Source organism: Mercurialis annua, linkage group LG2 (assembly GCF_937616625.2).
Source record: "Mercurialis annua linkage group LG2, ddMerAnnu1.2, whole genome shotgun sequence".
Taxonomy (NCBI): Eukaryota; Viridiplantae; Streptophyta; class Magnoliopsida; order Malpighiales; family Euphorbiaceae; genus Mercurialis; species Mercurialis annua.
The window spans coordinates 7,312,340-7,332,279 of NC_065571.1; the positions used below are offsets into that span (position 1 = coordinate 7,312,340).

The 19,940-nt window shown below is 32.8% G+C and overlaps 1 protein-coding gene across 1 annotated transcript; it reads left to right on the top strand.

Moving 5' to 3' along the window:
• Nucleotides 1-10,742: 10,742 nt before the first annotated feature.
• On the top strand, nt 10,743-13,628 carry LOC126670031 (nudix hydrolase 2-like). Its single transcript, XM_050363681.2, has 9 exons — nt 10,743-10,887; nt 11,010-11,208; nt 11,306-11,371; nt 11,460-11,597; nt 12,280-12,357; nt 12,435-12,485; nt 12,563-12,597; nt 12,990-13,098; nt 13,283-13,628. The coding sequence occupies exons 2-9, from the start codon at nt 11,035-11,037 to the stop codon at nt 13,478-13,480; spliced, it is 849 nt and encodes a 282-aa protein (XP_050219638.1). The 5' UTR covers nt 10,743-10,887; nt 11,010-11,034; the 3' UTR covers nt 13,481-13,628.
• Nucleotides 13,629-19,940: the final 6,312 nt, after the last annotated feature.

Consider the following 19,940-nt stretch of genomic DNA (forward strand, 5'->3'; position numbering starts at 1 on the left):
TGGAGGGACTAAAATATTGACGGAAGCAAAAGTGAGGGGCCACATAGTTTAGTTTTAAAACAAGAGGGAATAAAATGTTAATTTTTTTTAATGACAGCCGCAGAAAAAAAGACGGCACTGAGGGTATTTTCGTCCATATGGGACGTTAATGGTGCCGCCACAAAGGTTGGAGGGTTTAGGGAAGCTTTTAAAAGTATAGGGAGTTTAGGGAAGTTTGAGGTAAAAGTCGAGGGCCGTTGGTGATTATTAGCCTAGAAATGGTGTAGATGAGTTAGTCAATATAGATAATTCTCAGTTGCACGCATGGTAGCGTGCAAGATTGCCTATTGGTAGCCATTTTATGCATGAAGTTAGCAATTAATGTGGATTCAAAATTTGTGGGAATGCTGGATCGAGAATTCGAATAATGAAGTTTTCAAGAATCTGCCGAATTCAAAAGGTGTGCGAATCAGACAGTTTTTAGGTCTAATTCGAGTGGAAACGGGTCAATAAACAAGACTCATTAGCATAGATATGAGCCCATGCACTTTTAGGCCGGATTCCATCGTCCAGGCCTTCAAAATAGCGTTTTTGTGATTTTAGCAGATTTTAGTATTTTATTATTATGTCCTTTTACACCCAATTTAGGGTTTTTGTTTTGTTTTAATATTTAAACAACCTTATGAGTTGTTAGAAGGTAGTTTTTAGTATTTGATGTTTTGAGACGTGATTTGTTATTTTCCAAAATTCGGTATTCTTTGAATTAACGATTATTTGATGCCTATTGCTTATTGGTTTAGAAGTTAATTGCTGGCATTATTCTATAATCAACAACATTTAAAGTTATCTTACTCTTTGTTGTAACTTCCGCCACATCAGTAATGGTAATGGAGCTCCATGCCAAAACCTGGATCGTTCAAGGCTAATGTTAACGCGACAGTCTTCCAAGATTCTAGGAGTATCAGTGTGGCTTGTGTTATCCGTGGTGATGCAAGTAGATTAGTGCAAGCCGGTCTAGTAAAGATTATGGGCAACCACTCTCCCAGAAATGCAAAGATTGTGTGCATTAGGGAGGCTCTTAGTTGGTTAGGCGGTTGGAGTAACCTTGTGAACGAGTCAGATTTGTTGTCGGTGATTGGTGATCTCGTCTCGGGGAGGCAGCATGAGGGTGATTTGTTGATTGATGATTGCTTTGAATTATCAAAACAGTTTAGTAAATTATGAATATGACCCCCTCAAGTTGAAAATGAACTCGAGGAATTCACAATCAGTTTAAATATTCGGACTGAACTAATAAATTCTAGATGGTCGCGGTAATGGATTTTGAGATTATTGAACTTCTTTAAATTTACGAAATGGATATCCAACTTTAAAATATAATAAAATAATTATTCCCTCCGGTTCATAATATTTGTCAATTTAGCATATCAAGAGAATATTAATAGCTATATTTTCAAGTTTATTCCCAATTAATTTATTAAAGGAATGCAACAACATAAATAAAAATGTCTTAAAAAATTCCGATCTTTTATTCCATTTTTAATCATATTCCGACGTTAAAAATCAGTCAATTCTATCCTATTTTGCATTTTTTTCATTTCAATTGTATCCTGAAGCATAAAATTGTCTTTTTTTTATTTTGCAAAAGTTAAAAAAAATTATCTAAATTGATTCTTTTTGCATTAGATTAATTTTTTGTATTAAATTAACCATTTTTGAAGAACTTTTTTAAACTTTTGTCAAATAAATAAAGGTCAATTTTATACTTAAAGGTGCAATTGAAATTAAAAAATATAAAATAAAGTAAAATTGATAAATTTTCAACGTTAGGGTACGATTGAAAAGGGGATGAAAGGTGGACTTCTTTTAACATTAAGCCCAAATAAAAATAGTAGTCATAAATTAAGACATATTTTTTAGTTTTTATATTAAAGTCAAATACAACAAATATTATAGACTAGGAGAGTAATAAACTTTCAAATTTATAATTTCTGAAGAGTTTTAGATGATTTCTGATCAAATTATGCATATGTTGAAACCAATATTGTTAACTATTTATTTTAAATAGGTAAAAGGTACAAAAAAATTCTCGTAGTTTTAATAAAAGTACAGATTAATCCTTTCACTTTTTTGGGTATAGTTAAGCCCTCTTTGTTTTCAAATAAAACAAATAACCCCTTTTGTACAGTACCATTGGAAACACTCGTTAATGGCTGACATGTCTTTTATAATCATGTAGGAAAAAAGTTTAAAAATAATTTTAATGTTTAAAATATTTACCGAAAATTTGAGGGGGTAAGTGTCCCAAAAGTAAAATAAAAAGATTTATTTGTTCAATTTTACAATAACAAGAGTTTCATTGTTCAATTTTAAAAGCACAAGAGTTTAATTATGCCCAAAAAAAATAAACGGGTTGATCTGTATTTTTGAGAAAAAGTCGAGGATTTTATTATCGAGCTGAAATTCATTTCTTTAGAGACTAAAAATTCTAGAATCCTAAGATAAAATAAGGGAAAAGAGTCATTTATGCCACTAACATTTGTTTACAGGATCAAGTGAGTCCCTAACGTCCGGAAAGGTTCAAGTACGCTCCTAACGTCTTAAAAAGTGAACAACGAGGCCTCTATTTTGACTTATAAATGAGATGTTGGGGGCCTGATTGTCAAAATCGGAGGGCCTGCTTGTTCAATTTTTAAGACTTTTAGGGGCATATTTGAACTTTTCCGGACGTTAAGGGTTTACTTGATCCCCAAGTCAAACGTTAAGGGCATATATGACCCTTTTCCCATAAAATAATAGCTAGTAAGTAATAATACGTTTTGAAGTTTTCATTTGACAATTTCTGAAAACGATAGTGACTTCAAAATCCAGATAAGAGGATTATCGTACTATACTCATCTTGTGTTTTATAACTGAACTTTCTTTTATTTACAAAAAAAAAAGTCAATAAAAAATACAAGAACAGTACCAACTACAAGAACCATAAGAATCACCCCTCTATAAATAGCAAAATGAACAAGTACAATTAATTTTCAGTTTCTGATTTATTTTTGCCAGAATTTTCAGTTTCTGATTAGTCAATGAGAAAATGCAAAATCTTAAAATGTAGAGTGTAGATTATCAACAAACAAAGCATAACTAAAAGGAAAAACACAAACTTGGCGGTGGCAGTGAATGGAGAGTGTTTTGGGACGGAGTGTGCTCTTATGACTGTGCATTAGAGGTGGTAAATAGGTGGGTTTGGATGGATATATGTAGAATTTAAATGGGCACGTAGGGTCATAAATGGATAATATATCTATTTATGATCCGTTTTAATTTCATATGGGTATTCATATTTTTATAACTCTAATCTATCTATTAACCCACTTTATATGTATAATGTTAAAAATTGACTTATTAAAATTTAAATTATATTATATTTTAATTGTATATTTTGTGTGTTTCGAAAAATTGTTGTGGGATGGGTTTTAAGAGAGTGCATAAATTTAATTTGGTCATGTTGTCCAAGAAGTCCTGGAGATAAAAGTCAAACAATTCATCGCTAATTTATGGTATTTTGCGAGCTAAATACTTCCCAAATGGAAATTTCTTAACTGTTAACTTAGGGAATTACAATCCGAGCTTTACTTGGCGTAGTATTTTTGCTACCCAAAATATTGTAAGGAAATGAGTTAGGAGAAGAATTGACAATGGTCAGAATACGCTTGTTTGGCAGGATCCTTGGCTTCTCGATGGGGTTTCTCGGTTGATAGAATCAGCAACTTCAGTGGGTTTAGAGGCTTCAAAGGTTTGCCAACTATTTTATAATGACGAGAACAAGTGGAATGATGAGATTTTGGCTTATTTCTTTTCTGCCAATGATAAGCAGCATAGTTAAGTGTTCCTCTGAGCTATCATGACATGGATGACCAGTGGTTCTAGAAATTTGAGAATAATGGGGATTTTTCGGTCAAGAGATGTTATAGAGCTATTATTGGTGAAGAGGTGAGTGGAGATTCTGAGTTATGGAAGTTGATTTGGTCTCTTGATGTTCCTCTCCACGTTAAGAACTTCCTTTGGAGGTTATGCAGCGGTTTTCTTCCAACGGCGGAAGCTTTGGGAAAGAAGAAAGTCTTCATAAATCTAGCTTGCCCTTGTTGTACCGATGGTGTAGAGAACGTAGCTAATTTGTTCATCAGTTGCCCATTAGCTGTTGATTGTTGGAAGTTGGCCAAGGTGCACGGAGTTTAAGCGACATGTGTAGATGAGAAATCTTAGTGTTTGGGGTGGCTCATAATTTTAGGAAAAGCAAATAGGGCTTTGGTAGCATTGATTTGTTAGTATTTGTGGTGTAATAGAAATAATCTAGTTTGGAAGAATATTAAAAATGGTGTAGCTGAGTTTGTCAATGTAGCTGGTTCTCAGTTGTATGCATGGTAGCATGCAAGATCGCCTATTGGTAGCCATTTTATGCATGGAGTTAGTAATTAATGTGGATTCAAAATTCGTGGGAATGCTGGATCTAGAATTCGAATAATGAAATTTTCAAGAATCTGCCGAATTCAAAAGGTGCGTGAATCAAACAGTTTTTAGGTCTAAATCGATTGTAAACGGGCCAATAAACAAGACTCATTAGAATAGCTATGAGCCCATGCACTTTTAGGTCGATTTCCATCGTCTGTGCCTTCAAAATGGCGTTTTTGTGATTTTACCAGATTTTAGTCTTTTATTATTATGTCCTTTTACACCCAATTTAGGGTTTTTATTTTGTTTTAGTATTTAAACAACCTTATGAGTTGTTAGAAGGTAGTTTTTAGTTTTTGATATTTTGAGACGTGATTTGTTATTTTCCAAATTTTGGTATTCTTTGAATCAACGATTATTTGATGCCTATTACCTAGTATTCTTTTATTTGAATCAATAGGTTTTAGAAGTTAATTGCTGGCATTATTCTATAATCAACAGTATTTAAAGTTATCTTGTTCTTTGTTATAACTTCCGCTACATCAGTAATGGTGATCGAGCTGTTATCTGGTCCATGCCAAAACCTGGATGGTTCAAGGCTAATGTTGACTCGACGGTCTTCCAAAATTCTAGGAGTATCAGTGTGGTTTGTGTTATCCTTGATGATGCAGGTAGATTAGTGCAAGCCCATTTAGTAAAGATTATGGGCAACCACTCTTCCAAAAATGCAAAGATTAAGTGCATTAGGGAGGTTCTTAGTTGGTTAGGCGGTTGGAGTAGCCTTGTGATCGAGTCAGATTCGTTGTTGGTGATTGGCGATCTCGTCTCAGGGAAGCAGCGTCAGGGTGATTTGCTGATTGTTGATTGCGTTGAATTATCAAAACAATTTAGTAATTTGGTTTTTTTTGTAAGACGATATGTAAACCAGCCTGCGCACTTGTCAGCGCAATATGCTCGTTTTATGTCAGGTCATCAGATTTGGGTTTCGAACTTTCCTAAGTTCCTTACAGATGTAACGGTTTTGAATTTTCTTTAATAATACTATTTTTCCATCAAAAAATATAGGCCAAACCCATTCTCAGGTCCCTCAACTCTTCACCTTTTTTTTCAATAGGTCCTTCTATTTTAATTTGACGTATACATGTCCTTTAAACTTTAATTTCGATGTTATTATATCCTTACACGGATGGAATATGGAGAGTGTGTCACACTCTCCGTTAAATGATAAACTTCCGTCAAATGATGACCTGTCAATATCAAAAATAAAAAAAGTAATTTGGCTAAAATTTAAGAATCAATTTACACTTTTTTCCAATTAATCTTCTTCTTCCTCCATTTCACTCCATTGTCGGAGTAAAAACTCCATTGCTGGAGTAAAAACTCCATTGCCGGAGTAAAAACTCCATTGCCGGAGTTAAAAAAAAATCAGCTAGTCACCACTGAAAAGTGGTGGCATTCTTCTCCTCCATTAATGGAGGCATTCGATGAAACTGGACAAAAAATAAGTTTAAGGGTTTTACCCTTTGACTGAGTTAATTAACAAAAAAATTACCAGATTGGTGTATTTGTATAATATATTTAAATATGATAGGTTTAGTGGATTTATAAAAATTAGAAGGTGAGTTAATGTATTTCACTAAAACAGAGAGAGTTTTTAGTAATTTATCCAAAATATTAACATCGATCAATTAAGATTAAATTACGTGTATTTGTAAATTAAGATTACATTGAATTTGAAATACAACAGTGGATAGTAAGGATAAGAAAAAACTGAACCAACCCGCAAAATTGAACTAAACCGGACTAAAATTGAGGAGTGGAGTGGTTACAACAATTTGGTTTGGTTTACTATTTTAAAAATTTATGTTTTTAGTTTCAGTTTGGTTTTAAGCTTCGGTAAATCAAACCGAAAAACTGAGCTTTCAATATTTTTTAATTTTTTTATATCTATAAATGATATAAATTAAAATATTAAATTTATTATTAATTAGTACTGTTACTATAAATTAACATTAAATCATCACTAGCTATCATTATATTTAGTAAAAATATTGATTATAATATAAATTTTAATGATGGCAAATTAAAAATTTGTGTTTTCCTGTATAAATCATACCAAATCGAATCATAACCGAATAAAAGAAGTTTGGTTTTTAGGAGTAGTTTGGTTTGGTTTTGAAAATTTGCTCATTAAATCAAACCGAACCGTAATCATCCGTGGTGGTTAGTGGTGTAATTGCCGGCAATAATGGAGTATGGTGGTGAAAGTGATACTGTGGGGCTGGAGATGGTGTGGAATGTGAGGCGGTGATAGTAGTAATAAAAGTAGATGGAGATATAAATGACATGTCAATTTGATATATTGACACGCCTAACAAATTTAATTTTGATAACGGCAAAACCCATACTAAAGTCCCTGTACTATATCAGTTTTGTTCGAGAAACCCCTACTCCAAAGTTATTCACGTTCGACTCCCTGTACTTGTCAAATCCCGATTATAACATCCTTACATGGATGGAAAATGGGGAGTGTATCTCACTCTCCGTTATTGAGAGTGTGAAAAGAAAAATATTCTTTGATATTTTTACATTTAATCCCCATAAATATATATAAAATTTAAGGACTCTAGGTGTATTTTTTCTCTTCACTTCATCTTCACCAAAGTCTGATTCTTCGCCGGAGATCAAGAACTGAGGTCGGTTCGTAGCAGGTGGGCGGTGGGGATAATAGCAAGCGGAGATACCAAATTTTTATTTCTCTTCTCTAATCTCAATTTCCTATCTTCTCGACCTTCTACTATTTCGTGGCAAACACAATTGAGCTGCTAATATTTTGCATCTGCTACGAGACCCGGATGGATGCATAGTAGCCTCGTCGGCTATGTCAAGGCGATCGGGGAGATGGGTTCTTAATTTTCTTGAAGGAGAGGGTGAAAGAAGGAGAAGTTCACGGAGAGGAAGTGAGTTAGTGCAGGATTTGAGAGATAAATCGAGGGTGTTGATGGAGTAGCTTTTTTTGTTGCTGGAGATGGAATAAGATCTAAAAATAAGTGTAAAAATTCTTCATTTTCTATAGAGGAGGTGATTCTATGTGAAGCTAACTTTGTTTGAGAATTTGGGTTTGATCTCAGTTTCCGTTTTACAAAACCCCCATATGATTGGTGGTGCCGCTGTAACTGAAGAGCTTCCATTTTTGATATATTTTGATTTTTCTGATTTAGGTTTTGATTATAATCTGAAAATTTAGAGACTTGAATTTGAAAAGGCATGGATTGAAGTTCTTGAAGTCTTAAGATTTTGAATTGGAAAAGTAAAGAGGACTTTTAAATATTTAGTGTTCTATGTTTTAGTTTGAAGATGGGTTCAAGGAAATCAGGTATTACGATGAAGAAACATGTCAAAGGTAGAAGATGATGGCTAAATTATTATTTTGCCACCAAATTTATTTTGTTTTACAGTTTGTAAGTAAATTGTGATTTTATGTGATATCAGTCCTAAATATTGATGCCATGTGGACCTCAATTGTTGAAAAGGAACGCCACATCATTTTTTTCTGTTAATTAACGGAGAGTGAAATACACTCCCCATTTTCCATCCACGTAAGGGTGCTATAATCAGGATTTGGTAAGTACAGGGACTCGGACGTGAACAACTTTGGAGTAGGGGTCTCTCGAATAAAATTGATATAGTACAGGGGTTTTAGTATGGGTTTTGCCTTTTGATAACACATATACTACTAAATCAAACGTTACATCAACAAATCGTAAGCGTACTGATAAGAAAATAGACAGTAACGATAGTTGAGATATTAAATTGAAATTCGGTTGAAATATGAAATAAAGATTATGAATGGTTGAAAAAAAGAAAAGAAAGTTTGAGGACGGGTTGATTAAAATTACCTTAAATTTAATATATAAATAGCTAAATTTATTTTGAGGTCCTTAAATTATACGATTTTGATTCATTATTTCCCTCTATTTCTATTTGACTTTTTCAGGTCCCTAAATTTTTATTTGTTGATTGATTGAGTCCTTAAATTTCGTTTTTTTGGTTTATATGGTACCTAAACTTTCGTTTTTTGGTTTATAATGAACTTTTAAATGGACCTCTGTTGAAGGATCTCATGAACCAAAAATAACCCGATGTATTAAAAACAAAAGTTTAGGGATTTGAGAAAGTTAAATAGAAATTGAGGAACCTAATAAATTAAAATCGTATAATTTAGGGATCTTAAGATAGCTTTAGCCTAAATAAATTAATAGTTAAATTTAAGATCCTAATACTAATCAATGATGCAAACTCAAAACTTTATTTTACTTAAACAATATTAAATATTTTAGTACTGCATATATATACTAAAAAAATAATCATTGGAGAACCAAGGTATAGTTATTTGTTAGATTGTGAAGTTGGTTTTTGAGTCTGCCTGCTCCGGTGGTACAGTGTACAAATGATTAAGCCTGTGGTGTTGTTATCAGTTTGCTTGGCCAAAAATGATCCTGTCCTGTCGTCACTTTCTTGGTTGAGCTTTTAATCTGTGTTTTGTATTGTTACATTAATTGTAAGGATTTTGTTTTCATTTCAATACAGATATATCAATTTAATTGAGATGTACGGGTGTTTTCCAGATTACTCCATTAGAACTCCAGTCGAAAAAGAGTCCAAATTCATTCATGCTGCATGTGTTTAAAATCTAGCTTTTAAAAACTCACATTTTTTAACTCACCTTTTTATACCGCCTGATATGACATTCAAAAAGTGGAGGTATTGGATTTTATTTTCTTAAGATATATACTTTTAAGTGGAAATTTGACAAATGAAACCTTATCACGTAAAAAGAGTTATAAAAGGTAGGTTATAAAGAATTTTTCCGAAAGTAATACTTCTTACGTCTTATATATTGATCATTTTACAATTTTCATCTATTTACAAAAATATAAATTAGAGCATTTTTAATATTATTTTGGCTTAATTGCATAAAAAATCACCAACTTTCGTGTCTTTTTGGTATTTAATATAATTTTTTTTTTTGGCATAAAAAATCTTCAACTTTCATTTTTTGGCATATTCGTCCACATAACCGTTTTCTTTGAAAAATTAAGCGCAAAACGGCGCCGTTTTTGCGCAAAACGGTGCCGTTTTACATTCAAAATGGCGTCGTTTCACATCCCGTGGACAAATATGCCAAAAATTGAAAGTTGGTGATTTTTATGCCAAGAGAAAAAGATTATGTTAAATACCAAAAACACGCGAAAGTTGGTGATTTTTTTATGCAATTCAGCCTATTATTTTTTATTTTAAAGAGCATTCTTATTTCGATGAACTTTATAACATTATTTTTTTAATTTTTTTATAAGTAATAATAAAAATATTAAATATTGATAAAACTAATTTAATAGGCTTTCTAGTATTTTTTTAATTTTTTTTGTAAATGATAATAAAAATATTAAAGGTTACATATCAATAATATTAATTTATTTTAATTTGAATTATTATTTATTAAGTTTTTAAATTAAATAATATTTTATTTAAAATAAAAATATCCAACTTATTTTTAAATTTTATCATTTTAAAAGTAAAGTAAAAGGTGAAAAATGATTCTAAATATGTATGATTTTCGCCCTCTATTATAAATTCAACTAATAAAATACTTGAGCATCAAATGGTGTCCTTTATATTAAAGAGCATTTTTAAAATAAAAAATAATATTTTGATTTTATTTCAATAGACTTTTTTTTTAAAAAAATAATAATAATATAAACAAAAAATATTAATAATATTAATATATTTTTAATTTTAATTAATTAATTAATTCAATTTTATGTCAAAAAAATATAATGTAATGTATTTGAAAAGAAAAATAACCAATTTATTTTGGAATGTCAAATTTATCCTTTTAAATTTAGATTAAAGGGTGAAAATGTTTCTGTACACGTGGAAAACTGTTTTCACTCTACTCTAAATTTAAATTATAAGTATACTGAATGTATAATTTATTGTCAAACTCTTTCTTTTAAAAAGTTTGACAATTTTAAAAAGAATATTGTCGTATATTTTAAATTAAAAAATTTGATACAATCCGTTAGAGATCCTCTTAATATTCTAAGTTTTTATAGATGTTTATTTTTTCTACAATAAACAAATTCGAATACTCTTTCATGTGGACACGAGGAGTATTACTTTGGACGGTTTAAAAAATTACTAAAATTTGTGGCAGCACGCCACTGCTGACAAATAATGCAGAGTTTTTTCACGTGGAGAAATATAAAATAGTGGCTAAATAAAAAAGGCAGGCTGACCAACACATATAAAGTAAAATAAAAAGCGGATGCCATGGGAACCATACACACTAATAATTTAATCAGTGCCACTTAATTTATTCATAATCTCACTCACTATAAGTAAACCCAAAACCAATCTCTAATCTATTATCCACTTCTATATCTCAGTTTCACAAGCACAGTAAGTTCATTGTTCTTTGTAATTTAGTACTACTGGTCCTTAATTTGAGCAAACATTTTTGTCTGGTTTCTTGAGGCACAAGTTAAAAAATTTAAATATTTTTGGTTGTTTGTGAAATGCAGGGTTTAAGGTAGAAGTATTATCAGCATGGGGAGATCAGAGACAGTTTGTAAACAAACTGAAAATGTGATTTATAATGGTGGAGTGTTTCCTGCTTCAACTGATGATTATGATGGTGTCATTGTTGAACTAGAGAAACAAATGGAACCTCAACTTTTTCTTGCTAGGCTTAGAGCTTCTATTTCAGCTTGGAAGCAACAGGTTTATAATTAGTATATTTCTTTTGTTTTTGAAGATTGATTATGAGATAAAATCTTTAAGTTTGAGTTGAAACTGTATGTAATTTTGGTTTTTGCAGGGTAAAAAGGGAGTTTGGTTGAAGATTCCTATTAGACTTGTAAATCTTGTAGAAACTGCAGTGAAGGTGTTTGTTTTTTTGTTTCTGTAATGAAATATGATTATTCATTTGTTCTGTCATGAGTAGAGTATTTAGTGTGTTATATTGGTTGCAGGAAGGATTTTACTATCACCATGCTGAGCCTACTTACCTCATGCTTGTTTACTGGATACCTGACACTCCTAGCACAATTCCTGCTAATGCTTCTCATAGAATCGGCGTCGGCGGCATTGTCATGAATGATAAAAGAGAGGTATTTTCCTACATTGTTTTCTTAATTCTTCATGGGTTCTCTGTTTATTTGGTTAAAATTCTGTTACTAGCATCCATTTGTCTTCTCCAAATGTTGCTTCCCTATGTTGCACGAAAACTTCTCCGGTTCAGCATTTTTGTTTTCAGAAACGTTTATGAAACTCTGCATTTTATATTTATTTGACTGTTCTTGTGAAAGCTAATGTATCACTGTTTCTCGTTTTGGCGTTTCCCGTTTCAGTGTTTCCGTTTACATGCTACATAGTTGACTCCTAATTTGTGTGATATATGTCTTACTGTCTCAACTAACATCATCCATTCACCTATGTGTCTGTTGTGAAAAAACGAAAAAACAGAAAATAATTTTTTTCTCCTTATTTTTATTGTGATTTGGCAATATATGTAGGCACTTGTCTAATTATTCTGGAAAATGCAAATGCCTCTGTATTTTTTGCTTTCACATTCAATGTGGAATCTGAAGAATCAATCAATTTAGAATTGCTCAAGCATAAATGATCCATGAGAACATTTGTCATGTCTTCATTTAGCTACACCAAATTAGGACATAGTATATGATTTCATAACTCTATACATATGATCGCTCTATGTGACACAGACATTGATGCATTCATATCCGATCCCTAGCCTTTTGGTCTTATTTGGGAACTCCTCTTGGTTGCCAGATTCTTGTTGTCCAGGAAAAGACAGGCGAGTTTCGTGGAACAGGTGCATGGAAAATCCCCACTGGAGCTGTTGATGAGGTACACATATACAATTAAAAAAATTAGACAAGTTAACTCACTTCTTTAGCTATTTACACGATCTCTTCAATGGATAGGGTGAGGATATCTTCACGGCAGCTATACGAGAAGTAAAAGAGGAGACTGGCGTAAGTATTACGATTATTTTTGCTGTTTCTAGGCCAATGCTGATCCGTTTCTAAGACCTTATTGTTTCCTTGCTCAGATTGACACAGAGTTTAAAGAAATTCTAGCATTCAGGTTTGTCCTTTTCTTTAGCTGTATCTCAACATTATGCAATTATAGTCTTATCTATTCAGGTATGGATCATGGTTAGGAACTTGACTGCTAATTGCTCCAATATTCATTTCTTCGATTATACGAATGATTCTATTTGGTTACTAGAGAGAAAGGAATCACTTTGGAATACTCCTGAATATCATGATTTTGATAGAATGAAAGCAAATTTCAAGTCTACAAACTTGAGTAACGAGTTTAATGCATAATATTTCTGCTTAATTGTTCCTGGGATTCATCGCTTTTGCGAAAATGCAAAATTATTTTTGTCTTCTCTTAGTGCTTCGTATAAAAGTTTGCTGAATTTAATCAGGCTGAAGACATAGTCTCACAATTTTTATGGCCTCAACTTACAGCCAAGCACACGGAGTATTCTTTGGGAAATCAGATATATTTTACATTTGTATGCTGAGACCAGTGTCTTTCAACATTCAGAAGCAAGAAGAGGAGATTGAGGCAGCCGAGGTAATTTCCAGGCAATGACATTTAATTCCTAAGTGATCCGTTTTCTTATATTTTGTTCAGAAAACTGCTTTCGGTGAATGCAGTACTACTGTTTCTTTTGTTTCCGAATGCTGCATGAAAAACTCCTGAATTTTTTTTGTTTAGAACACTGTTTATTTTTTAAAAATGTCAAATTTTCCTGTAGTGGATGCCAATCGAGGAATTTGCAGCTCAACCATTTGCTCGAAAGAGCGGACTTTTCAAGTACATGGCTGAGTTATGCTTTGCAAAGGCGGACAGAGATTATACTGGATTTTCTCCATTACCTACGTCGTTTAAAGACCAGATTAATTACATGTACGCAAACAGTAAAGATTTGAAGCAGTCGTCAAAGTTCCACTGATCGACTATAAAGAACCGGTTATTGTTGTATCTTATGTTGTAGCGGTAGTATTTTTCGATTTTGTTAATGTTTGAACTGATCATTCTGCACACGATAATAAGAGAAAATGTTTGCTTGTAACCTGAAAATGAATAAGAATTTTGGATAACTTGCATTGGTGTGAAAATCATATATATTTTGTTTTCTCTGTTTTAGTCTTGGCATTGGGTGGATATTTACATTCTACAGTCAATTGGTTGGAAGATTTCTATGGTTTTCAACTATAATTCTTAAGCTTAGAACTTAGAAACATGCTGTAATTTTTGGATCTATTGTTGTATCTTATGTTGTTGTATAGTATTTTTGGATCTTACCACAAGAAGGATTCATATTTGTACAGAAATGCTTTCCTTTTCAGCTCTTTTACCGTCTCTAACGAGGTTAAAGAGTTTGTCAATAGTGAAAAAATCATTATTAAATCTATTGATAAAATTATTCATAAATTTTAGAGAGAGGTATAACTAGAGAATGAGAGAAAAATTAGAGCTGTCTAATGATGATTTTCAGAAAAACATGTTCAACTGTCGAGCTTTTGGATGTTTGAAGAAATTCAAGAGACATTAAAATGAAACGATAAATCTGAAAGATTGAATCGTAATTATCGCATAAACCTATAAAAATTCAAAACAATTGCAGATATAAGCTTGCATCAAACTGAACATAAAATTAGGTTTTAAAAGTTTATGGGTCAATTTGTCGAATTGAAAAACATTATACAAAATTAGAAGTTTGTGAACCCATCAAATCTTTTTCTGACATTTTTAGGGACCAAAATTGTACTTTATCTTTATTTTTTTATAGTTTATTTGTTTTATTCCAAAAAATAACTTTATTATCCTGAGATATATTAATTTATGAATCTAATTAACCTAGCTAACTAATCCTAAACCAAACACACACGCCCACACATTTTTGGAATAAATCAAATAGCTCATAAATTAATTTTTGAAACAGTGTGCAATGAAAATTTTCTCAATTAAAATGTCACAGAGAAAGTAAACTATAAAACAATATACACTTAACTCTTCTTAGAAAGGTGGGAGAAAAATTTATTTATCAAAAACAAAATTGTTTGATGAGATTTTCAGCCCGCATTGAATCCAAAAAACTCATAAAGCAATGATTAACGTAAAATCTATCAAGAGATTTCTAGCAACATGAAGATTAGGCAATGGGTCCGATAATTGAAAAACGAGTCAAAAATCCAGTCTGTTATAAATCGCATACAAATCTCTTGATTTGGATATTTTATTTATTTGAATCATTAAAGATGCTTGAAATACCCGGTTTTAAGTGTTTTAGTATTCTTAGCTCATGCACTATGAACATTGAATTTTAATGATTTAATCCCTTGGATGAAAGAGCTATTTTAGATCGGTGATGGGTATGGAGGTGGGAATGGATATACCAGTCGGTGGAGGATGGATAGTGGCCGGAGAAGAAAAAGAAGAGGGGAAAAAACATCCTTAAATTTTTATTAAAAATTAAAATAATTATTAAAATTTTAAAATTATAATAATATAATTGAAATTTAAAAAAAAATTAAGAAAAATAAAATAGTATGGATTTTTTGAAACTTTTTCAATTTTTTTTAAACATGAAATGGTATGAGATAAAATTTACGCAAGTTTCACTAGACATTAAATTATGCGAGAAACTAATTTATTTCATAATTTCATTATGCTCGCTTAATTTATCATCCATCAACTAGAAATATCAATTTCATCACCGCTTTCATTATCGATAACCTATCTGATTTCATCGTACTTAGCATCTAACCAAACAAACATCAACTCACATCATATAAGCTGAAGTTTTAAAAACAAATGAAATTTTTTGAAGACAAAATTGAAAATCTTAATTTTTGCAATAGTTTCTACTTTCTAGGTACACATCAACTTAACACAGTTTGTCAAAACTGTGTGTTTCAACAGCAGCAATCACACAGATTGCAACATCAGCCAAAGGACTCAAGTCACGTGGATTGCTATTTCAGCAAAACAACTCATCTACAGCTCAGCATGACAGCTGTAATTAGGCCAGTAAAGTGTGTTTTATAGTTTGTTAAAAGTTGTTAGGAAGCAGTTATTTTTCAGCTTAGCTTTGCAATCTCAGCAAGTATATAAGCTGAGATTGATAGTTTGTAACAATTAATTTTTGTGATTAATAAAGAGAACAATTTTTCCTCTCTTTTTTGTTATGGTATCAGAGCCTTGTTGCTCTTGATCTTTGTCTTCTTCGTTTGAAGTAGTTTCTTGTTTTTTGGTTCAACAATGGCGCGCACTTTACCTAGAGCAGAGGAATCAATTTCTTCTCCATTCTTTGTTCATCCAGGTGAAAATCCCTCACTCGTTCTTGTTAGAAATTTGTTTGATGGAACTAATTACAATGCTTGGTATAGATCAATGCGTATGGCTTTGATCTCAAAAAATAAATATAAGTTTGTTAATGGCTCAATTCCTGCACTTAGTCCTGATCATGATAACTATGAAGTTTGGGAAAGATGTAACACACTTGTCATGTCGTGGTTGTATAGATCTGTAACACAGACTATAGCTGATAGTGTTTCGAATCTTGATAGTGCTTTAGATGTTTGGATAGACTTGAGAGATCGTTTTTCTCAAGGAGATGCCTATAGAATAGGTGATCTTCAAGAAGAAATATACACATAAAGACAGAATGCCTTGAATGTAACTGAGTACTACACACATTTGAAAACTCTCTGGGATGAGTTGAAAAGCTTGAGAAATTTGCCTGTTTGTACTTGTGAACCTAAGTGTTCTTGTGGTCTGATAGAAAGAGTCAGACTGAATTTAGATAATGATCATGTGATTCGTTTTATGAAAGGATTGAATGAGAATTTTGGCACAATCAAAACTCAGATATTGATGATGGAACCACTTCCAAAAATTAATAAGGCCTTCTCTATGGTAATTCAATTTGAAAGACAATTGAATGCTACTGGCAATAAGTTGCCTGCTGAATCAAGTGTATTCATGGCTAAAGGTTTTAGTGAGAGTGATGAACAAGGATATGAATCCAATATCTGTTATGCTAGAGGTAGAGGTGTAAGCAATTTCAGAGGAGGAATGTTTAGAGGCAGAGGTGGTTATCTTAATCAATTTGCCAAACAAAAACTTTGTTCCCATTGTGGACAAACCAATCACACAGTTGATTACTGCTATAAAAAACATGGATACCCTCCTGGATTCCAGCCAAGGTACAAGGGAGAGAGTAGTGGATATGCTAATAATGTACAACTTGAAGAACAGGAGTACATGAATGCTCAGGAACAAATGAATGGTTACAGAGTAGATCAGTCTCAACAGATGATGATGAACAATCAATCTGCACAGATCATGAACAATAGACAGGATATGCACACTCAGCAGCATAGACAGGATATGCACACTCAGCAGCATTCAAATGAAGGGCAAATCTTCCCTTTCACTCCTGAGCAATATCAGAAGATTATGTCTTTGATTCAAGCAGACAGGATTGGTGAGACACAGATTACAGCTCATGCAAATTCACTTTCATCTACCTTTAAACCAATGACAGAAGAGCAAGGTATTGTTCATGCTTGTTATTTCTCATCTAAAGGTTATAGAGAAAGTTGGATATTAGACACTGGAGCTACAGCTCACATAATCTGTGAAATTGAATTCTTTAAGGATTATAAAAAGGTTCAAAATGTCCATGTCAAGCTACCAACAGGACAACTCATAGCAGTAACTCACATTGGTTCAGTACAACTCAATTCTGATCTAGTATTACACAATGTTCTATATGTCCCAATGTTTAACTTCAATTTGATTTCAGCAAGCAAATTGACAGATGACAGACTTTTGTGCTTAATACTTTATCATGATCACTATTTCATCCAGGATATGGAGACATGGAGGAGGATTGGATCAGCTAAGAAAAAAGATGGTCTATATCAACTCATGCAGGAGTCATTAACAGGAAGAAATTGTAATTCAGTTTTTTCAGTTTCTAAAGAAAATGCAGATGTTGATATCTGGCATTATAGACTTGGTCATTTGTCACATAGTAGAATAAAACCTCTACAGAAACTTGATTCAACAATTAAAACATGAGTGAATAAAGTCTGTGATGTATGCCATTATGCAAAGCAGAAAAAACTGCCCTTTCCAATAAGTTCTTCTGTTTCTAAAGAAGTATTTGACTTGCTGCAAATTGACATTTGGGGCCCTGTAGCAAAACCTTCCATTAATGGTTTTCAGTATTTTCTCACATTAGTTGATGACTTATCAAGATATTCCTGGGTCTTTCTGATGAAACATAAGTCAGAAGCAAGAATTCATCTGCAGAATTTCATTGCCATGGTTCAAACTCAGTTTTCTAAAAGAATAAAAATAGTGAGATCTGATAATGGAGGTGAGTTTGCGTGTACAGATTTCTACAAGGAACATGGGATTATTCATCAGACCAGTTGTGTCTATACTCCTGAGCAGAATAGTATTGTAGAGAGAAAACAGCAGCACATCCTCAATGTAGCAAGGGCAATCAGGTTTCAATCTAATCTGCCTTTACATTTTTGGAATTACTGTATTTCACATGCTGTCTATCTGATAAATAGAACACCATCTCCTATTATATCAGAACATACTCCTTTTGAGTTACTCTACAAACAACCTCCATCTTTACAGCATTTAAAAATCTTTGGTTGTCTTTGCTTTGCTGCCACTATACCAGCACACAGAACCAAATTTGATAAAAGAGCAGATAAATGTGTGTTCTTAGGTTTTCCATCACACACCAAAGGCTTTATTCTATATTGTTTAGATTCAAAGCAGATTATAGTGTCTAGAAATGTTATATTTTATGAAACCACATTCCCATACAAAATCACCAAAACAGTCACTTCTCAAATAAATTCATCTGATTCAATCATTGATTCAGATTATTTCTTACCTATCCTTGAAAACCTTAATTCATCTCCACCTTCTTCACCACCTATTCCTTCTATTTCACAACCACCAGTTCCTTCTCTAAATTCAGACTCTGAATTTCCAGCTTTGAGAAGAACAACCAGAACATCACATCTACCAGCACACTTAAAAGACTTTACTTGTGTTTTACCACCTTCTTTTACCAAAAACACCACTACCCCTCATGCTCTTTCAGTGTTCTATCATATGACAGGTTATCTCCTGCTCACAAACACTACACACTAACCATAGACACTATGACAGAACCTAAGACATATAATGCTGCTGTAAAGTTTGAATGTTGGAGAAATGCTAAAGCAGAACTTGATGCTCTAGACAAGACCAATACTTGGATTGTTACTGATCTACCAGCAGGAAAAAGAGCAATTGGCTGCAAATGGGTATATAAGATCAAATATACATCAACTGGACAGATTGAGAGATGCAAAGCAAGACTGGTAGCAAAAGGGTATACTCAACAAGAGGGTCTTGACTATCTTGACACATTTTCCCCTGTGGCAAAAATGAGTACCATCAGAACTTTACTCTCTCTGTCAGCTGTGAATAAATGGCATCTGCATCAGCTTGATATCAACAATGCATTCTTGCATGGAGACCTTGATGAAGAAGTTTATATGGTCATTCCTCCTGGTTTTGAGTCAACCAGTCCACAGAAAGTTTGTAAGCTTCAAAAGTCTTTGTATGGCCTTAAGCAGGCTAGCAGGCAATGGAATGCCAAATTAATTGGGGCTTTGCTTTCAATTGGATTTCATCAAGCACATTCTGATCCTTCCTTGTTGATAAAGAAAACAGGTTCTATCTTTATTGCTCTGCTAATCTATGTGGATGATGTTATTTTAGCCAGCAATTCTCAAGTTGCCATCTCTGAAATCAAGGATTATTTGCATACTACTTTTAGTATCAAGGATCTTGGTGTTTTGAAGTATTTCTTAGGCCTGGAAGTTGCTAGAAATTCATCTGGTATTCACTTGACACAGAGAAAATACACACTGGATTTGCTCACAGACACTGGTTTTCAAGATTCAAAACCAGTACCTACTCCTATGCTTAATTCTCAGAAACTGGCTAAAGATGATACTTCTCTTTTACCAGATAATACTGCATACAGGAAGTTGGTAGGTAAACTTCTGTATCTCTGCAATACCAGACCAGATATCTCCTACTCCATTCAGCAACTCTCACAATTTCTAGATTGCCCAACTCAGGCACATCTTCTTGCTGCTCATAGAGTACTAAGATACTTGAAAGGGGCTCCAGGAAAAGGGTTACATTTCTCAGCATCTTCTGATCTTAAGCTTGCTGCCTTTTCAGATGCTGACTGGGGTACATGTCCCGATTCCAGAAGATCTATCTCAGGATATTGTGTCTTCCTTGGTAGTTCTTTGATTTCTTGGAAGTCAAAAAAAACAAACTACAGTTGCTAGATCAAGTTCTGAAGCAGAATA

Coding starts and splice junctions, on each gene's coding strand:
- LOC126670031 (XM_050363681.2), top strand. CDS start 11,035: ATGGGGAGATCAGAGACAGTTTGTAAACAAACTGAAAATGTGATTTAT. Junction 11,209..11,305: donor TTTCAGCTTGGAAGCAACAG/GTTTATAATTAG, acceptor TGGTTTTTGCAG/GGTAAAAAGGGAGTTTGGTT. Junction 12,598..12,989: donor AAAGAAATTCTAGCATTCAG/GTTTGTCCTTTT, acceptor CTCAACTTACAG/CCAAGCACACGGAGTATTCT.